General features: G+C 36.3%; 1 protein-coding gene across 1 annotated transcript in view; it reads right to left on the bottom strand.

Moving 5' to 3' along the window:
* PLCZ1 (phospholipase C zeta 1) overlaps positions 1-21788 on the bottom strand; it is a 38961-nt gene that overhangs the window by 2807 nt on the left and 14366 nt on the right. The window contains exons 5-8 of the mRNA XM_058852790.1: positions 21173-21328; positions 13726-13953; positions 11437-11593; positions 309-481 (exon numbers count right to left, since the gene is read on the bottom strand). Coding sequence (XP_058708773.1) covers positions 309-481; positions 11437-11593; positions 13726-13953; positions 21173-21328 — 714 coding nt within the window. The remainder of the gene's footprint in view (positions 1-308; positions 482-11436; positions 11594-13725; positions 13954-21172; positions 21329-21788) is intronic.

Below are 21788 nucleotides of genomic sequence, written 5' to 3'. Positions count from 1 at the left end.
CCCCTTTTTCAGCTACATTATTTATATTTATTTGTACAGCATCATTAAAAATCATGTATTTTTACAGTCTCCTGGAGGCTCTGAACCCCTACATATTTTTAGCAAGCATAAGTGAAATACAGATGGGAAAGCACCCAAGCAGCAGTTGATACTCTGTGAGAGTTTTACCATCTTGTTGAAAACATTAGTTCCCAACAAACAGGAATAGGAATAAAATGGGGAAAAAAATTAGATAATAATTGCATCTGAAATACATAAAATTTTCTTTCCCATTTTCATGGAGCAAAACAACACTTCAGTCATCTTACCCTTATTGACAGAGACATTGGTTTGCTGTATCCTCCCACATTTCGGGGTGTAAATGTGGTATTGCGATCCCTCAAGAATACAGGTTTCAGCACATAGCCACAACCACCATTGTCCAGGAATTTTCCATCTTGCAATTCCATTTGAGTTCCCGGTGTTTGGAAGTTTAAGGCCACTGTAAAATTATATCAGTATTGATTTTAGTGAATTAGATTTGATAACATTTTATAAAAAAAATGTTAAAAAAAATTTCAAATGAGCTTAAGATATCTACATCTTTCAATTCATATGTAGGATCCTGTTATTTCCCTTAAATTAAGTGATACTTAATAATTAATTATTTGTGCACAAAAACAGTACACTCTTTAGAACTGCACCCTGTTTTAAGAACTAATCTATAGATCTTTTTTACATTGCTATACCTCTCTTCCCTTTTCTTTCTAAATTAGACCTTGGAGAATATGAAATAAGAGATCCTTCTCTCTGCAAGAACTGAATTCACATCCTAGTTTCTCTACAGCAGCAAGACCCTGCACTCCAAACCTGCTATCAAAGATCTGGTGCAGAAGTCAAAACCTCAGGATTGTATCTAACCTTAGTTATGGTGCAGAATTCATCACAAAAACATCTCACCCAGAAGATTAAGAAACTTTAGTTAGAATACTCAGTGAAAATACATATAAATTTATAGAACTAGAAGCAATTTTAAAAGTGTTCTTAAATTTATGTGAGCACACACTCTCTTGGAGCTTAATCCTCAAGTACTGGTGATTATTGTAAGAATACACCTGACAGATTTTTTCCTTTCCTTGGCAGTTCAAAACATTTTCAGTTTGCTGCAGCACCAATAATAAAATATCACACTTCTCATCAACAGGATATTGTAATTCATGAGATAAAGCCAACATTGAAATAGACCTGTTTAATGAAATTTCCCCCTATTCCAGTGCATTGGAGCTTCTTGTCACATTCCAAATAGAAAATGCAGAAGTCAAATCAGCAATGAATTATGACATTATGAACCCATGACATGTGTTAAACAGAGAATGATAAGAAGTCATTTACTTAAAAGGATGGTTTGGTAGGAATGAAAAAAGAAGATTTTAAGCAGTTCAAGTGACTCATAATAATTCATAAAGAGGACCTTATTACATTTTCCTGGGAGATAATATGAATGCATTGAATGAACATTTGACATAATGCAAAAATCCTTATTGCAAGTGGAAAACACACAAAATTGTTTTCACTGCAAAAATTACTCGTTCCTTCACTGCTTTGATGATAAATTTAAAATATTCTGAAGCAAACAACACAAATAGGAATGAAGCAGCTGGTACAATGGACCTGATATTTATAATGTGATATATAAACACATGTTTTTGGTGGGGTTACTTCTGAAGAGCTCTGGTTCCGTAGTCTCAAAACCAATGAATGGGTGGAATACATGAAGTGCTCCCAGAGTGCATCATCTGTTTAATCTGAAAGGAATCCCATCTGTGCTAGCTAAAATTGCTCTGCATCATGAACCAACATGCAGCAAGTAGGAATAACTGGAAACCCTGTCTAGAAAAACCTCAAACAAAACAAAAAAAAGCCTCCAAAACAAAACACAACATGCACTCCTGCTTTGATCTAAGTGTTAATGTAAAGACATGATTTTATGTTAATATACACAGGAATTTTGTTTTACCTTTAACAACAGAAACCAAACTTCAGAGTGTTCATATTGCCCATTGCCCACCATTGCCTTTTTTAAACAGGGTTGGTATTTTCTTGGTATGGTTTTGGCAGCGGTTCAAAATTTTCTTTTATGACTCAACCCATCATCCAGAAACAGCCCCAAATTTGGTGCTATATGATGCTTGTATATTTTAATGCACTGAATCAAGCTGTGCAGAGGATGCTACAGGAGCTGCAACCCTGTGGCCCCTGGAAGTCTGAACTACAGATAAGCCAGGATCTCTCAGTCCTCAGGTGAGTCCTAGGCCACACTTTCAGGATACGTGGGTTTAAAAGTGCAACTGAAATTAGGCACATCGAACAGTCAGCTTCAAATAGCAGCTTCCACATGATGAACCAAATTACATGATTGCACATAATGAGACTATTGCTAAATTTACCAAGCTTTATAGGCGACTAAGCAGGAAAATCTGATGTAACAACAGCAACAAGCAAACGAGAATACTTTATATTTTATCACATTAGGAAAATTACTTTTGCAACACAAGTGAAGGGCAATGTTATTATGGGTTCATATCTCCAAACATCAGCACTGTGTTTTCACTTAATTTAATTTGACCTTAAGAACAAGTTAAAAAACGCATGGAACAGTAGTTTTAATTTACTTACTGGTTTCTTTGTATTGCAAGTTTTAAGGTGATTAAGCAAATGTGAGATTTTGTGTCATATTCTCTGAGATGCAAACCTCTACTAAAACTGTTTACAGGGCTCATAGCTGCTTGGAGCCTCCCAGGGCACTACTTTATGGTGCATTGATGTACAATTTTTCTTTTTAATCAGGTGCAGTATAGCCCTAACACTTCTTGAGAAATGGCAAGGATCATAAACTAAAAGCTATGCCCAGCAGCTTGGGCTGAGCAATATCTTTCTGCAAACAATCCTGAACTTCTACCCAGTGTTTCATTTTAGCTTTGGTGAATTCAAGAGCAGAACTGTTCAATAATATTCTTTGTACTTTTGTTTTATGAAACAGTATAAATTTAATGCATGTATGAAGAGAGATTTAAACTGACAGTTTATTTTGGAAAGAAACCCAAATGAGCTTGCAATGAAACCATCTGAGCAGTACATAATCTTAATGCATGGTTTTCATGGGGAAGTAAAGGCATCTGAAGTTTAACACTGTGTACATTAAATTTTCTCCTCAGTCCTTTCATTAAGCACCAGAAGAATTTTAATATTGACATCAAAATCAAAGCAGCACAGCAAAACATGGGCTTGGGGAACAACCTGAGCAAAGCAATTCTTCACTGTGATTCCTGCACCTAAAACAGATTTAACTATTCCTAGAACCATGAGGCTAAATCCCCTTCAGATCAGAGTACTGAATACTCCAATCATCTTGCAAAGTACCAAAGCTGCCATGGCAGTCCCAGTAAGCCCCAGGTGTAAATAACTTCATATGGCAAATTGAGGTTAGGAAATAGACTAGCTCCAAAAAGATGAGCCAATCCATAATACACAGAAGAATATTATTTTTGACCCCAAACCTCTGTATCACAAGCAGTTAACTGAAGTCAGTTCCACCACTAATTGCAGAACTAAAGACACTCTAAATATTCATACACAGCACCTTCTATAGGTGCCACCATTCAAGACATAATTGATTTGTGGACTAAAAGCAAAAGCTTTTTAAAACCAAAATGAGAATTGTGACTGTGATTTGAAGGCATTGAGGAAAACTGCACATCTTTTGATCCTGCCTCTCATTAATATTCCCAGTGGGACTTTTAAATTGTAATTTTTTATTTTTTGTTCTTTGCTTCCTGGTTCTATCAGCTACATCACAACCATAAGGTTTAATGCATTTTCCCATTTAAATGGGAAGATTTTAAAATAGATAAGGACACATTTGTCACCATTTTTTCTTGAAATGAGTTACTTAATTGCATTTTATGCCATTTAAAAATGCATCTCAAAATGTATCAATTTTATGCCCTCTCAAAAAAACTCATATTCAGAAAGCACTCACAGTGCCAATGTTCCTATCCCCATGGTTTACCTCACTCATTTGAATCTAAAGAGATGTAATAGATCACACTTCTATCAGCCTTCTTGTCTTGCTCTCAGCTCTTTCCAGTTGTCTGTGCTCTTAAAGTGGGCCACTCACAATGAATGCAACGAAAATCTGTGCCTCAGATATCCCAAATCTGAGCTGAATTCCACCCAGCCTGGGAAATGCTATTGCAAACAGGAGCGTATCCTAATGCTCTGGAATGTTGCCATTGCTTATGAGATGATCAATGTGATTGGATTTGAAGCCACTGCTTTCATTCCACACCAGCACTCCAAGCTGGGCACAGACTGTCTAGGCTTTCTTCTCACATGCAGGTCACAGCTGCACTCAATCCATCACTGCCCAAATTTACAGAAATATTTCAGAAGTCCAGGAAAGATGGAGCGAGACTATTTACAGGGGCATAACAGGACAGGGGGGAAGAGCTTCAAAGTGAAAGAGAATAAACCTGTGAATAGGTGAGACCCCACACAAACTTTATGAGCAAGGACTTTGCTCATAAAAGAAAAAAAAACTCTTTTTTTCTACCATAAACAAAATAAAATATATAATGATTGATTTTCCTACAACACAGAGCAAGCTTATATGGACAATATACATTTTGGCATAAAAAGTATCACCTCTTTTCCTGGCCAAAAAAAAAAAAAAATCGGTAAAACTGTATTTTTTCTCTTCCCTAACAGACTCCAAATTGTGCTAATCTTAATGATAACTTCTGGCTTTATTTTTCACCTACACATTTTGAAATGGTTGTTTTCACTCTACAGAAGCTTGATTTATGGCTTACAACGTGAGGGATTCTGCCGTAGGAAGAGGGACTGCTCCTCTGAGAGCTGAATAAATGCATAACTGCATGACATAACATCCTTAAAATGTGCAGTCAGTCTTTTTTGTATGGTCTTTGGGCCAGTTTAATACTGTGGCTCTAAAGACACTGTCATTAGAAATGTGAAGAATCCAGTCACACAGTTCATAACTGCTGACATTGCTCCTACTTCATTACAAGTGGTCCTACTGGAAAAGAGATGTCAGGTGATTAAGAGTCCTCCATTGTCCAAGTAAATCTGCAAAGGGTTTAAGTAGAGATCCTCTCTTGTGAGATTCTCATGGGAAAAGTACCTAAAGCATTTCTGATAAATTATCAGATCTGAAAATCTAAATTGATTTTTGCTGTCTAATTAATGTGTCAGTCTGAAAGTCACACTTCAGTGTAAGTCTGAGTATTTTTGGTTGTCATTTGACCAATTTTACACATGAAACGTTTCCAAAATAATTTTTAAAATTTACTTAACTTGTGATTCTTGGCAGAAAAGTGAATATTATCAGCTTCCCTCTCCTGTTTTAGTCTGGAGTCACTGACAGGTTTTAGAACAAGATCAGCAATGACTTCAGAAACAATTGTGTTCCTGCAATTTTTTCCCATCTTCCTTTAAAATTTATTAGACTTCACATAAATTATTTACTATTCTATTGGTTGTCTGCAGTGAAGACAGCTAGAAAAACTGATAAAATGGAATTTCAGTGTTTCTTTGCTTTAAAGTGAAATTCCAGTATCTATGACACACACCAAAAACTGCCTAAAAAGAAGCAGAATAGCCCAAGAGCTTTTTCATAAACCTGGCAGCAGAAGCATTTCTGCAGAAGAGACATAAAACCTTCATTCAAAACCACTCCCAGCATTTGGAGCCATTCCAAAGGAAAGTTGAGTGCATTTGGAGAGCTTCATATGTTGAATCATATTATCCCACCTATCTTGTAGGTGTCTACACCTGAATTAGCAGTACCACTTCACTCTTTGTGAAGACTAAATCAGTGAAATTCAAGGGAAAACATTAAAAAAAAAATTAGTCCTCTAGGTTTCACTTCCTAAGGAGGCATTTCTGGACTATTAAATCCAGTAGAAGAGAGCAATAATATAGTTATTGACACAGAACCCAAGCAGGGTCGGGTTTGAGTCATTTTAATTTCCACAGGTGAGGCATACCAAGATCAAAATTAGTTGGTTTCTTTTCCCTTGGTTGCTTCAGAGGTTAAAATCAGAACTAGTTAGAGAGCTCTTTATCACTCCTCTTTTCATGCATCATCTTTTACCATATTTTGTCATATTATTGCACACAAGATTGAACCACAAAACAGATGTGACAAAATTGCCAAGCTGCATTTCAGTGTCACAGTCCAAAATAAAACCTACAGGAAGAAAAAAACCCATCATACAACTTTCACAGCAGCATATAAATTTATGCACACCCCAAAAAGCACATATGAGATATTCTGAAATAAAATTCTGTACCTACAACACCATGGTTTTCTCCTGTAAGTTATGGCATGTTTTGGTCATTCCTGCAGAGTGCTTTGGTACATGTAGAACATTTCCAAATGCTACATTCAAAAGGTAATTTAAGTCTTTTTTTTTTTTTTTATTTTCACCAAGGTTTTCATTCATTTTGGATTTTTGTTGGTTTTTTCAGTAGATATAAAACAACTGATACCCGTTTATTTAAATAAATGTCCTGAATTTTATTTCCCTGCATAAATCTTTCCATTTCATTTTATTTACTAAATAAAAAGGAGACATGGATACATCAAACCAGTTCTTTCCAGTGCCTCACTGCAGTTGTATGCAGGAGGCATACTAATTTTCACAGACTATGAAAAGTGAGGGTTTTTCTCCATAAGACCTCTTTTTTCCCAAAACCTCCTGTTCTTATGAGTCTCAATTTTCAGAGAATGGACAGGGAGTACACAGTGATATCCAAAAGCTATTTTGTGGAAACTCTGTACTTTTTACTGAGCTTTTTAACTTGCCTTCCTCTGGAAATTAGGTTTACACAATTACATGTCTTGTCCTCAGCCCCAAAAAGTCTTGAGCCTGTTGGACCATTTCATCCTGCTTTAGCTGAGTGCCAGGCTGCTCCAAGTTAATATGTTCCAAGCAATTCAGAGAAAATTGCTGGCAAGGTACAGAAGAAAGCACTGTTTTGAGTCAATCACTAAGGGAAGTGAAGGAGTAACTCAGTTCTCATAATTACAAGATGCAGAGGCCTGGAAGGCAGTGTTATGTGTAGGTTTGAACAAAACCTAATATATTTTCTTTGCCCAGCCAGAAAAGTTATGGATGTTAAAGGAACATAAGATTGCAGGTGTGGGGAGGAGAAGGGAGTTAAGAAGGGGAATAGGTGGCAAAGAGAAATCCAAGAGTCCTTTGAAGAGTTTCAGGGAATTGCAAAAGGGATCTAGAGGATTCACTTCTGTGCATGGGGTGTAAAGCACAAAGGCAGGCAGACAGGAGGGGGGTGTGAATTATACAGACATGGGGCAGATATAAAAATCAAAAGTCTGTGTTAAATCAGTGAAAGGACATCAGCAGAAGATTCACTGAGATACCCTCACTTTGGGAGTTGCATTGTGAAGAGCTGCTATATTTCTGCCAAACAGCTATCTAAAGCAGATTAGGGAATTAATAGGTCTAACATAGCTTGGAAATAATGTATGTGGAGAATTGGTTTTAATCAGCCTATTCCCATGTGAAAAATAGAGGGGTTTTTAAGTGAAGATGCAAATGAAGTGACCAAGAGGGCAAATCTAACCACTTCCTGCATATTTTTAATTCTTCCAGGAAGGGGCCCAAACCCCCTATGCACCAAAAGTCATATGTTTTGCATATTAATGTTAGACTGACTTCTCATTAAGGCACACTCTGAGTAAACAGCCAGTGTAGTAATTTTGAAAGATTTTGGCGCTGTCTGTGATCTAACAAATGGTTATCCTTTGCAGAGATAAGTGTGGAGATTCACAGGCTAGAAAGAAAACTAGTAAATTGCAGTATGATAAGACTGGGAGATTAATTCAATTTTAAATTAAGGACCTCTGGCGAGTGCTTTCTCTAAGAATGAAACAAACTTCCTAGTTTTTAATGGCAATGTATAGTTTAGATAGCAATGATAGCACACAGGGAGGGCAGCACCCCAGGTAAATAATCCAGACATGGCACTAAGTGTGGATGAACCACAAGGACACAACATAATCAAACCAATTTCACACAGTATGGTGATGAGAAGATACTTGGATAGTCCAGCACAAGTCCAAATCTGTACTGCAAATAAGCATTTATGAGGACATAGAAGCAAGTCAAATTTATACTAAATAGTAATTTTTGTACTCCTTATGTAGTTATGTAAAATAACAGTCAGGATGGAGAAAGTAACTTGTCACAGAAGATATATGGAGAGCTGAGAAAGGAAACAAGTGGAAAAGGAAGCCTGGAACAAGGGTGACATAAGCTCCAGGGCCCTACAGACAGAATGAAATCTGTGCCTGTCCTTGGATGAGTGTGTATTTCAACATAACAAGGTGAATCCACACCTCTCACCTCTCAAAACCGAGAGCCTAAGGCAAAGTGCCCTGCTCACCCCACAGTCTCCCTCAGGTGGCCTTGGCAAAGACTCAAAGACAGAATATATACCTGGGTACAAAAACTATTCTGCTCTACTTTACCTAGGGCTGAAGAAAATTTAGCAGGCAAACATAGAAATATGTTCTGGAACTGAGAATCTTTTAAACTGAAGAATAAACACGTGAAGGTAAAATGGTCTCTAAAGCCATTAAAAAGGACAAAATGCTTACAGGTGAGAGGTTTTCCAAAGCCTGCTGGGTACAGAAGTCATGCCATGCTTATTTTGAAAAAATTCAAATAAATAACTTTCAATGAAGAAGCAGAAGTTACCACTTTTTTTTGTTGCCCAGGAAACGAATATGTTTTGTACTGGAAATTAAAATTCTACATGTATGTTCATCTGAATAAAGACTGGAGACTCCCAGCAGCTCCCAGCTGTCTCTGGATGTTGTGCTGACCAGGAATGTTTGAGTGCTGCCTTGTGTAGCATATCCTGTTCTGGGAATTTTTGGCACTACTATCAATTGTTGTGCTCACATCTGCACCTAAGCAAGTCACAGAGTGCCACTGAAAACCCACAGACCCTTCAGAAGAAACTTCCATTGCTGAGTAATGGAAACTTAAAAATGCTGAGTTTGTTATTAGTGATTTTCTTAATATCCAATTCAAAGAGGTAGTTTAAAGAGATTAATAAAATAGAATAAATGGAATATCTGGGATAGGAAACAGCTATTTAACACAAAGTGATATTTACAATTACTAGTGAGAAAAAACTGGTGGAATATGTGGCTTGAAGGAAAATTTTATATAACAAAAAATTAAAATAATGCCACTGGGGGAAAATACGTAACCTACATAACACCAAAATACTATAGGAAGCAAGAAACTCCTTTATCTGTAAAGCCTAGAATGCAATAGTTTCTGCAAGGATACATACCCATCTGACACCCTACATTCCAGAACTCCTGAGGATTATAATTTGACGAGCTCATTCTTGTTCCCTTGGGGTAAATTCTTGTAATAAATCTTGTAGTATGTGAAATAAACTCTTTAGCTGATAAACAGAAGGATAAAATCTTGGTAAGAAAACCTTTGTTATTAAAGAAATCCTATTTGAACAAATAATAAAAATACAGTAATTTGATCCAGCAATTTTTTTACACAATATTATGCCAATTTATTCTATTTTAACATCATTTTATTTTGAAATTTATTCATTTGTTCATTTAATAATTAATTTTTAAACCTTAATATTTTGTGTGTACTTGAATCTGACAGTATTCCTGTATAAAGAAATATATATTCCTTTGTAAGAAGTTCATCCAAAAATCATCCCTTCACTGAAATATTCTGTTTCTTCACCTTTTTGCAGGGTAAGCTTATGATTTCTACACTAAAGCCCACTGTATTCTCATGGGAAACTGAGACACAGGAAACTGCACAAAAGTTTCCCCCTTCTATAATAGCTCAAAATGAAAAAAAAAGGGGAAAAAAATCATCTTTAGATGATCTTGGCTTGTTTGTTGTTTGGAGGTTTAAATAAAATGGCTAAATAATATTAGGACCAGGGAAGAGCACGTTTTCAAAAGCCACTGAAATTCTTGTTATGTAAGCCTCAGAAGATAACTATCATGTACATTGTTTTTCCTTCTGCTGGCAGTGTTCCCTCCTTTCTCATGTGTAAGCATTGACTGCAGGGATGTGGGAAAATTCAGATGACTTCTATCTACACGATTCCTTTTTAGTGATTAAACAAAAATCTACATTTCCAGGGTCATCTCTCTGATCTCCATTTTCCTCCCACCTCGTTTTTTGTTTGTTTAGCGGTTTTGTTTGGTAGAGTTTTGTTTGCTTTGTTGTTTGGGGGTGGTTTTATTGAGGGGGAGGAGAGGTTCTAGAGCTACTTTTCTATCTCCTAGAGTGCTGGAGGAACCAGAGAGAGGACTCAGTGGCTGGAAAATCCTACTTTGTGACACTGTTCAGCACATTCACCTCGCCAGCTGCTGCCCTGAAAACTAAAACCTGATAATGTTTTCATAGCTTTAGTTACTTTCCCATGGAAGTTCTATAAACAGAAGTTGTTTATCACATTCCTTCTAAGAAACATCTTTTGATGGACGTTTCACACGACCAGTGTGCTTGGGAAGGTGTAACTTAATTATCCAATCCCTGGTCATTGTTGAGAATCTATAAATACTGGGGTCAGAAAATAAAGTTCCTTCTTTCCTGTTCTACCACTGGAAAGTGTTCATGTGAATCATTTTGTGTCCTTTAGCAACAGCCAGCCACTGAATCACCTCCACAAAGTGAGTGGGCATGTGGCAGCCTTCATTGTCATTGTCACTGTCATGCTCGGTGATCTCTGCTTTTAACGCTCCCTCGGGGCTCTCTGCAGGCAGCTGGAGCTCAAACAGCAGAGGCTGCACCAAATGGAGCTGCTCCAGCCCAGAATGGTTTGGATAATTCAGTTTGGCTGGGATGGAAGGTCTGCTCCAGTGGAGCAAGCTGCCTGCTCTGGGGTTTATCCATCCCATTAGTGAGGACTCTCTTATCTGCACTTGTCACCAAAGCCAGGCGACTGCCGAGCCAACTCCGCTCAGTTCTCAGCCCAGACATGGGGGTGGGGAGGGAGGTGGTGAAATTTATTCCACGCTTTTTCAAGTGCTGACTGTCATTCCTAAATTACTTGATGCAGAAAACAATGAATCGAAAGGCAGACGTACATTTTTTAGACTGTGTTAACATTTGTTCTTATAAAAATACACCGAATTAAAGCAAAGTTGAATTTCAGTTTTCCTCCCAAAGCTAACAGAAATAAAAACAATATTATGCAAAGGACATATCTAAAACAGTGTTATACAAAGAACCAAATAAAATCAGACAGCAGGTGTTTCATAAAATTTTAACCCTTCAATGCCTAAGCAGTGAAGCAATCATAGCACCAATGTAACTTTTAACTGATTGACTCCAAAGAAATTACCTGAAGATCTTAAAAGTTTTCGTGCTGCACTCTCTCCAATTGAATTATTTTCATAACACTGCTGATGCTGCAGGGAATGCTCAAAGCTCACAAACTTCTGAGATTTGGTATAAACCACGAGGTCTGACAATGCAAGGGCAATCTTTCCCTTTCTCACCTAAACATCATCAGATGAATAATGGAATAAAAAAGTCACAATGATGAGTATTTCATTATTATTAATATTAATAATTCAGAGAAACAATCATTTTGGATGCATAAAGCATGAAAAAACGTCTCAGTTAATTAATCTAATAAATATGACCTTTAATAGTGAGATCTGATCTGCTGAGAGAAAATTGAGGTTATTGTGCCCACGTTTATCACAGCAATCATAGGGTGAGTGGAGAAATCCTTCCTAGCAGAATGTTCTTCTCGATAGCTTTACAGTTTTCCTGCTCCTAAGAGTGGTTTGCAAATAATATAATTTTTCATGGCTTTTAATGTTGCTCCTTAAAAATATACCTCCAAATTTCTATTCATAAATATATAAAGTACTAGAAAAGACCAACAGAGTAAACTCATCTATAAAATGTAGAATAACAGGAAAATATTACATTGCACCAAGAAAATTTATCAAAGGCCTATTCCTTTAAGCATTGCCCCGAAGTTAGGAAAACTCTTCTTGATTAAGGTTGAAAGTTCTCTCACCAAAATCTTAATTTAGTCTTGGTCAATTACCAAAACAAGCAAAAGTGACTGAAATTTTACCAGGATCTTCTCTCTTACAGAGAAGCACTGTGTGACCACTTCATTTTCCTCAGCATAACTTCTGAGCTAATTGGGGGCAGTAGCCAGCAGAGAGCTGCTGATGCTAATCATGTTTACATTCCATTAAAGCTTTTGAAGGCAAATTCTCATCCCACAAAATAATAGAGATTGCCTGCTCATGGCTCTTAAACTATGCAAAGTTCAAGTGCATTAATTATTCTGGGGCTATGTCCCATGAGGACACCAGGAGTCTACTGCCATGGAAATCCTGAAAAATACAACTCTGGAGGCAGGCAAAGCCAGCAGCATCACTGGGGTATCTTGGCTGTGGATTCAAATGCTCTCCCACCCTCCCATAAAGCAATACAGTGGGACATCAAGGCAAATATTCCAACAGAGTGGGACCCTGGAAACCACTTTCTCTTCTGCCTGTGAAAATGAGCAGATCCTTTTTGTTGCTGCTGTTTAAGAGTCTGTGGAATTCATTCTAGTCCGTTACATGGTCCTACAAATATTCTTGAAGCCTATTGTCTAGAGAGCTGGTCCTTCCTGGTCAGAGTCCATCCTTCCTCAGAATTTTTCCTTACTATTTCTCCATGTCAGTTGGAATGAGAAAGAAGAAAAAAACTTTCAAATCATATAAAAAAAAAGAGACACTGCTTCTCAGCGAGAGTGCTGGGCTCTGAGGAGCACTGCTGGTTTAGCCACATTCAGGCAATCAGAGCATGATGTGCAAGAGTGACTGGGTACACCAGGTGCTGCCTGACATCCTAAAAAAGCTGAACAAGGCAGTTTCAACCTTGATGAAGCAACAGATTTTCCATGGTAGAGAATTATATTTGGTTAAAAAAACTAAGTTCAATTTGACTTTCAAACACCAAATTTTTACACTTTTTTCAGAAATAAAGTTAAGTCTCTGCATGATAAATCTAAAAACACCTCTTCAGCTCCAGGTGCTGAAAAATGTTCCAGCACAACCAGGAATGTGCACCTAATTTAATGCAAAAAAATCCAGAACAGAAGAAAATAGGAGACTTTATCTATCTTAAAAATAGACTGGAAGACCTGGGGAAGAAATGGTTAACTCTGCCTGTTGTCATCAGGTACTGCTGTAAGTGTTCTCTATACATAGTTCCAGGAGAGCCATGGCACCAACAAAACACATCTTAAATCTACTGTGGGACCGAGAGCCTGGGACAAGCACAAGTTTTGAGAGAGGAAAATGTTGAAGTTCAAGATGGGAGCACAGGAAGGGGTTGTTTTTTAGTTGGATACTAAAATGTGGTCCAGTCTGACTTTTCTTATAAGAGTAGGAAAACTCTGAAACCTCAAGCTAAAAAATGTAATTTCCAAATGCACTGATCTTAGTAATTTTAAAGTTTTCTCTTTAAATTTTAAATTAAATTTAAAATATAAATTATTTTAAAATAACTTATTTATAACAACTTTTCAGTTTAGTCTCTATTTTAAGATAATCGAGTTTCTTTTAAAAAAAAAAAAATCTGTGTGTTCTCTATATTCAATTGCAGCAAAAGTTACCTTTGGTTTTTTTTGAGGTGGGGGTGAAGGTCTATGATCTCTTCTTCTTCTGGTGGGACTCCTTGATGGCTGAAGAGGTAACGTGTCATCTGTGTCGTCATCCTCAGACTCAGATTCAGAGTCACTCAGTTCCTCTGTCTCACCACCATATTCAGCATCCATCCTGAGCAGACCTTCCTCAATTGTTCCAACTTTTTTATTTTTTATCAGAACTTTGAATTTTAATGCCTATAGAAAAGAGGTTTAACAATAGTAACTAGAATTACTTAGGTTTTCATCTCTTGGTGTTATTTAACCAATCTTCAAAGTTGTTTATTAAATATAATGATGTGAGGTTGCAAAATGAATTAAAATAGAGTGAGGCAGAAGCCAAAGCCAAAGAAACCAAACAGAATCTGGGGATCAATGTACACAACAGAATGAGCCTATCTAACACCATGACAGGAAAAAAGGCTCTCTGCCACAGGAACCCAGATGCTGAAACTATGAAAAGATAAAAGTAGGAAGCTAAGAGCCAAAAGTGATAGCCAGGCAAGACATAGAAGGTATATTTTTTTACTTATTTTTTTACTTCTATTTTAAGCCTAAATGTACTTCTATGTGTATATACACACTTAAAGATGTGTCTGCTATTCATTTGGAATGTTTTCATCTATCACTAAGCCTGCAGGAAATTTGTTATTTGATTAATGCCTTTGTGCATATCTCTCTGGTGTACCAAATGAAAACTTTTGTTTATAACTTGTGTTATTTTACAGTAGAACCTTATGCTGGTCTTACCTGGCCAGGGAAACAAAAGTTTGGTGATTTTGCCTAAGCAGTTTCTCTATTTTTAAATGGACGTGTATCAACCTCCATAATATGTAATGTAAAGGGAGAAAAACATCATTGAATTATATTGATTCTAACAGCATGGCTTTCATCTATGGAACAGAATCCTATGAGTATATATTTCACTTCAATTTACAAAACTATATTAATAGTAAAGCTTCTATTATGCAGCAGTACATCTGTACACAGGAGCTGTCAGGGAGTAACAGGACTTACTGTCACTCTTGAATAAAGTGATCCACAAAAATGTTCTTTGAATTTCCTATGCTCTAGTGGAAAGGAAGATTACACTACTGGGAGTGTGGCGGGAAGAGGGAACAAAAAAATTCACAATAAATGAAAGGTAACTGAAATGCTGTGTTTTAAGGTATCCACGAAGTAAATATGAAAGGTATGGATAACAGAAATATATAAAGCCAAAGTTTTTTAATAGAAACCAGAGCCATAGGCAAGGATAGAGACATTCCATTTATTCCCATTGCAAGCTCCATTGCTCATAATCCCCCTATCGCTTCAGATCTCGTGTTGGTAGTTTGCCAGGGTGCCAGTGGAATGAGACATCCTATGCCCAATATCTATCAATGCCATGCTGCTGGAAGGTTTGATTAGTCTCTCTGCACTGGTGACTCAGGATAAGGATGCCCTTTAACATTGCCTTCATTTCTTATTAATGCACTCTTTTTTTTATTTTTCTCTGGTATTTTTAGAAGAGTTTTAATATGATTAATGCTACTCATGTTTTTTAAGAGTTCTGAATTTTGCTTTGCATGTTCGCATTTCCCAGTATCTAAAAGCAATTCTATCCACTTTTGATCTTGTATTTTGTTATTCATGGGAAGACTTAATTCTACAAATAAAAAATAAAATAAAATAAAATAAAATAAAAAATTAAAAAAGACCTGGTATACAAGGGAAGAAAAAACTTTCTATGGTTACATTACTGCCTCCTATATGCAAACATAACTTTAAGTAAAAAAAGACAATAGTGTGTGTGTGTAATGATATAAAAATGGGTCATGATGTCAATCAGCCTCTAAAATTCTGTTTACGAGCTGTTAGCAAAAACATAAACATCCTGAGGTAGGAGAAGTTTTTTAAGGTTTGCTTTGTTTTCTACAAAGATAAGATTCTAAAATCATGGTTCTTTTCAGAAACAGTTACAAAAATACTCCAGAGAATTTGCTATTTTTTGGCCAGAAGCAAATGACAATAGTAGTTACCCCAAATCACTGAAAGTGAAACACAGAGTGAAAAAATGGCATAGGCTTTTGTCTGAACTTCACACATCTTCAAAAAAACTTATAACAAATGTATGGTTACAAATTCAGTGACTGTGTGAAATCTGAGTTCTTTAATTGGTAATCAGCACTGCTAAACATGTGACACCTTTTTCTCTACATGTCCAGGTCTTCTAAGAGAGCTGAAAAGCCTTTTAATGAGCTGAAAGTCTGAGCATTCACTATAACTTCTCCTTTCTAGTTTTATTATGAAAGGCAAAATATGTTAAAAATACATTTGCTGTTTACTTCTATAAAAACTGCAAGCATACTAAAAAATTCAAATATGTAAAACATCATAGGACCTCCCTAGAGCATAGTGGGACTTCAAGACTGGCATAAGCAAAAACCTCGAAGTACAATCAACTGGAACAAATATTTACATAATTAAATGAACAAAACTTTTTTCTTGTACATTCTGATTAATGGGATGTACAACACAAATCAGCTGAAGTAATGCCAAGTTTCCAAGATAAAAATCACAAGCACTTTGGATCGGGCAAACCCACCTATTGATGACTACAATTAATGTGAAAATTCAGTGCCCAGAAATGTAAGGAACAAACCCTGGATTTGAGACATAAATACTAAAGACAGAATAGCTTCTCCTGTTTAAATTAAGCTTGTTGTTCTCCCTTCTTCTCTCCTGACCAGCTGTAGGTGCTCAGTTAGAGGAATATCAAGCCCTGAAAATCTTGCTAAGTAACAAAGTTAAAATCTCTTCTGAGTTTTACATAATATTCTATTTCAAGAATTATACTGCTGCCTTAAATACTGATATAGGGTAAAGATACAACACCTCCTGTGAAGTCTGACACAGGGAAAGGTTTTGAGACAATGACAAGATTTGTTAAGTACAACTGTTAAAAAAACCCAACACCAGCTATCTTTAACGAATCACACTTAGTGAAGTGTGAATGGATGTCTTTGTGGCAGCCTTATAAATCACAGTTATCATCTACAGATACTTTATATCAATGCTGTATTCTTATTATACAGATATTTTAAATCAATACCACCAGCAAGGTCTGAGCTCTAGGCAAACAAATATTAATTATATCAGGAGCAGCATTTTAGCTACCTCATAGCAAGTTTTCCTACAACACATTTACCCAGTGAGAAGCACCCTACCCTGAAAATTCCATTTCTGTGTTGTGCTCTGTAGTAGACTTCAGGTAAGTCTACTTACCTTAAGTCTACTTAAGGATAAATAGCTGTGCTATAGCTGAAACTATATTCTACATGGGCAACTAAATCTCTGGATGCATTGGAAATAAGTCCAGATGATTGCAGAGAAAGATGAGATGGTTACAGGTTGGCTCAGAGTCTTCATTGCACAGATTCCTTACCAAAGTTCAATGGTCCAAGAAGATGCCTTACCAAACAAACCATATGATTTTTATACACCAAATAAGCCATTGACCCAAGACCTACCTGGGTAATGATATAAAATATGGCAATGTCTTGTTTTTAGTTACCTCCTGAAGTTGCTTTACAATGCAAAGAAGCTATTAACAGATAATGACTGTCACATGTTTACCACATTTCTGGGAAAATCATGTTCCCTCAAGAGTGCAATGCCTAAAAATAGTGAAGGAATTAGATGAGTCTTCTGTATGTACTCACTACAGCCTAGAGATTCCTGAAATTTTATGAGAAACAGTATGGATTTTTTTATTATTATTTTTGAGGTCATCACCAAGACATACCACATTCTCATATTTTTTTTCATATTTTTGTAAAGAATAGATGCCATAGACTGATTGAAAGGTGTAAGGGTGACTAGAAACGTTTTGACTTGCTAAGAAACAAAAATATTTCTGATGCAAAAACTTGGTCAAGACATTTGCGTATGTGAATGTGTTGGTCAAAATAAATAGGAATTAATCTCATAAATGAAGCAATAGAATTAGATGTGCTTAATCTTGAATTTCTCACTGAAAACACTCACAGTGTAGAGAAAGCTCTCCTTTTTATACTGAGTAGATAAAGGTGAAGAAAAGTGTGAAGGATGAGTCCTGGCTTATGGAGTTAGCTGGTTTTCCCCATAATAGCAGAATTTAAAATATCCATAGCCCATGAAGTTGTACTGGAGACCTTCTATTGATCTTTCTCAAGGATCTCATTAAACAGATCCTTTTATTTGGACACCACAGGTTTAACAACCATAGGGAAGCCTTGGCAATCCTGGCCAGAAATGCTTCTGAGACACCACAATACAGTAATTGATCTTGCAGCTGTGTGGTAAACATTAAAGAGAACTTGTAAAATCACAGTAGTTGCCACTTCACTTTCAGTTAATCACACATCAATATCTCATTCCAACTTTGTGACAGGAAACCTGCAAATAATAAAAGATTCCTAACTATCTGATATATCTATCCTGTCAGCAGTGTAAGGCAGTTCAATGCTCTACAATGCAAAATAATTGAGGAACAAACTTTCATCAAAGCATCAATGTGCTTACATTCTTTTCTGTGTTATATTGGATGCCCACATGCTCCTTTCAATTGCTGTCAAATTTCTTGAGAGGAAGAACACAGCAGGGTAAGTAAAACCTTATCTCTTCTAGCATCCTGATATTTTCTAAGTTCATCTACAAATTGCTGCATAAGGCACTTCATTCCTTCACTTTCTATCAGCACATCACCAGGAGTGCTGGTACAACCAGCAGAGATGTCTGGCGCCCGTCACTGATGTCAAATCTAATTTAATGCAGGACCTGACTCAAAGGACCTGTTATTCCAGTGAAGATTAGAGGGAGTTCATGAAGTCTCTTTAGAAGCACCATGATGGCCAAGACTGGGAGCAGAGAATTGTATCAGGTCTGTCGCTTTGGGTGGCAAAACATCTTCTTGGGAAAGAGATGGGACAGGTGAAGCTTAAAAGCAGCTTCAGTTTCTCATGGGATAAGGTTTGTGGGAAAGAAAGAAGTAGTGCAAAAGTCTTCTCCTTCCTCCATATGTAGAGGAGGAATTGTGTGCTGAGATGCCACAGAATACAGGAATTGCAGGGAATTAATAATATCAATATAGTCAGATGGAAGTGTGAATATATGACTGAAGGCAAAGAATTAAAAAACCTTTAGTCCTGAAATTTTCTGGGGTTTGTTTTTCAGATGAAGCAAGTGTTGGGAAAAGCAGAGAGAGGAAGTGTTCAGTGATCCTCCGCTTTTATTTCCTGCGCCTCCATGTGATTTTCACTTAGAATTACAATGGTAGGAGACATCATTGCAAGGTGGTCCAAGGAACCACCTAAGAGTGGGCGTGTTCCTCATTTTAACCTCCTTCCACACACACACAATCATCTCAGTTGACAAAGGTATAGTTCAGGACCTACTTAAAGAAAGAAGCAGAAGATTGACCATATAAAAGAAAATTATTTCGATGGAAGCCTCCAAAACTCCAAAACCTAAAAGGAACCTGTAATTGTCTAATGTTTCTTTGAAGTGTTTGGAGAAACTATGTGATTTCCCACTTCATGTACACACAAAATAACCATTCAATTCTGATCTTGAAGAGCACTGAGGTGGCTTTTTCCCTTTTCTTGCTAATGCTCCATCTTGAAAAAAGTGGACCAACAACTTATATAGGTGACAGCTTTTTTCTTTTTCACACTAACTGAGGATCCTTCCAACAAAGAGCATTTCAAATTCATCATTTGTGGTTCTGTAACATCTCTTTTGCACAGCTTGAGTAAAGCAGTCTGAAGACTAAATTCAGAATTTGGTTTTCTCAAATGACAATGAATTTACCCAGGCCTTGAAAATGCACAAGGTCCCAAGCTTTAAAGATGTGATGTCACTAAACTCCTTTTTTGGCTCTTCAAAAAGATGCCAGCCAAAGTCAAGCTTATAACTGAATTTACAAATTCAGTCATAGCTACATATTTCCATTGCTAAGTAAAGTCCTACTGACTTTTCTTACATGCATGATCAGAAAACCTAGGAGAAACAGAGAAGATCCTCATTTGTGTTCATTCTCAAGATAATAATTTTCTGAATTAAAACTTTTGTAATCAGGTGACGACAGTGGCGTTATTTAGGTAATCCTTACACCTTGCACAGATGGGAAATATGTCTCACAATACTTTAATATGTTAAAAGCTCAGGAGAATTAATCTCAGCTGACAGCATTTCCATACATAGACCCAGCAATCCATTTTCAGGCAAAACTCTACAGAGCTGACTCATGAAAACTAAGCTGTGGAAATATGAAGTATGAACTCCCTGTATCACAGTAACCATATGGTAAGGGACATATATCATAGAAATTAATATTTTTAAGTGTGTGATTCAGTGATTCCATTTCACTGATTTTGTGCTTGCTTCAGAGGACATATGATCCTTGCACATCTCCTACACTGAATCCAGCCGTGATTTGAGAAGCTTTACAACAAGCCCTCCTGTTTGATAGAGTTTAGATTTTTTCCTAATTGAAAAAACAGTTTTCAAGGCTTCAAAATTATGTTGGAAACCATGATGCAAAAAAATATATTGCTACAATAAAAAAAAAAAAGGGTGGAGAAACATGAACATTAAATATTACAAGATTGTCATGGAAATATAAGAGTACGGTAATACTTCAGCACATCTTCTTGGACAGATCACTTCAAAAATATTTTTCCTTGAGAAATCCTTAAAAAATTATTTTAAACACTTTTTGTGTGTTGTTTTTCCTTATGACAGTGCTTCCTTCCCACATTTTCATTTGCTTTTTTTTAGCTACTGCAAAAAAAAAAGAATAAAATATATATACTGGCAACAGCGAGAAGCTGAAATAAGTATTTTGTATGTGTGCACGTATTTGTGCTACAAAAGACTTGAAAAAAGTTTTTGTCCTTGAAAGAAAATTATGTGCAAAGACTGGAACAAAGGAAATGTATTTGTTTTAGTTTGCAATAAAATTTTCAACACCCATCTAATTGCCTTTTCTGACTTCATGTCCCAGGGGTCTCGGGCCATCCGCTGAGAAACGCTGTCTGAGGGAGAAACACACTGAGAAAGAGAATGGCTTTGCAGTAGCAGAGGACCAAAAAAAACCTCCATCATCACTGTTATTGACAAAAAATGTAGGCTCAGGTTTCCATTTCAATAACATGTTTAAATTTCAGGAATTTCCTTCAATTTAAGCAACAAAAAAATAAATCAGCAGATAACTGATACATTTTCATGTGGTTTTTTGGTGCAGTTTAAATATTTTTGTTACTACCTGAAGTCTATTTCTGACACCAGATGTGATCCATAAATTCAGTCCCAGAGGATTGAAAAAAAAAAAAAATAATGAAGAACCCCACCATTATTTCCATTTCTTTCACAGAGAAAAATGAAAATTTATTACCTCAGGAGAAGGCAGTTCAGTCATATCTACTGCACCAACAATTGGTGTAGTGAGAAGTTTGTCACCCAGAATACTTTTCAAGCAGTCTGCCATTACTTCCTGCTGTTTAGGGCTGCAGTGGTTCTCCAGAGACAGTATAACTGGATAGGCAGATGACTGGAAATATAATTTTAGGATTTTATTATTAATAAATAAAAATATGAATAATTGTTTTTCCAAAATGTCTTACAAAATTCCCCTTGGCCATCTGTATTTACATTCATTTTCAAAAACTTCAGAATATAGATCACTTGTTCCAGGTTAGTAACACAATAAAACAGGTAACATTTGTGGAAAAAAGAAAGCACAATTGAAGAAGAAAAAAGAAATGCACCTTCAGAAAGTTAAAACAGAGCTAGACATATATGAAAAAAGGACTGCTTTGTTTTGGTTTTAAAAGATAAAATCAGATTCTAAAATTAAAATTGACAACATAAATCAGAATTAAATGTCTTTTGCTTTAGTTTATGACAGATTTTTTGACTACTTTTTAAATAGTCTATCAAGGCTTTGATAGTCTCCCCAAAGCTTGTTCAGAAATTATTTCCTTTACATGAACAAGCTATGGATATTTTTT

The sequence above is a fragment of the Poecile atricapillus genome, chromosome 18 (assembly GCF_030490865.1).
Source record: "Poecile atricapillus isolate bPoeAtr1 chromosome 18, bPoeAtr1.hap1, whole genome shotgun sequence".
Taxonomy (NCBI): domain Eukaryota; kingdom Metazoa; phylum Chordata; class Aves; order Passeriformes; family Paridae; genus Poecile; species Poecile atricapillus.
The sequence above is the reverse complement of the archived record's forward strand: the minus strand, read 5'-3'. Positions and strand labels throughout refer to the sequence as shown.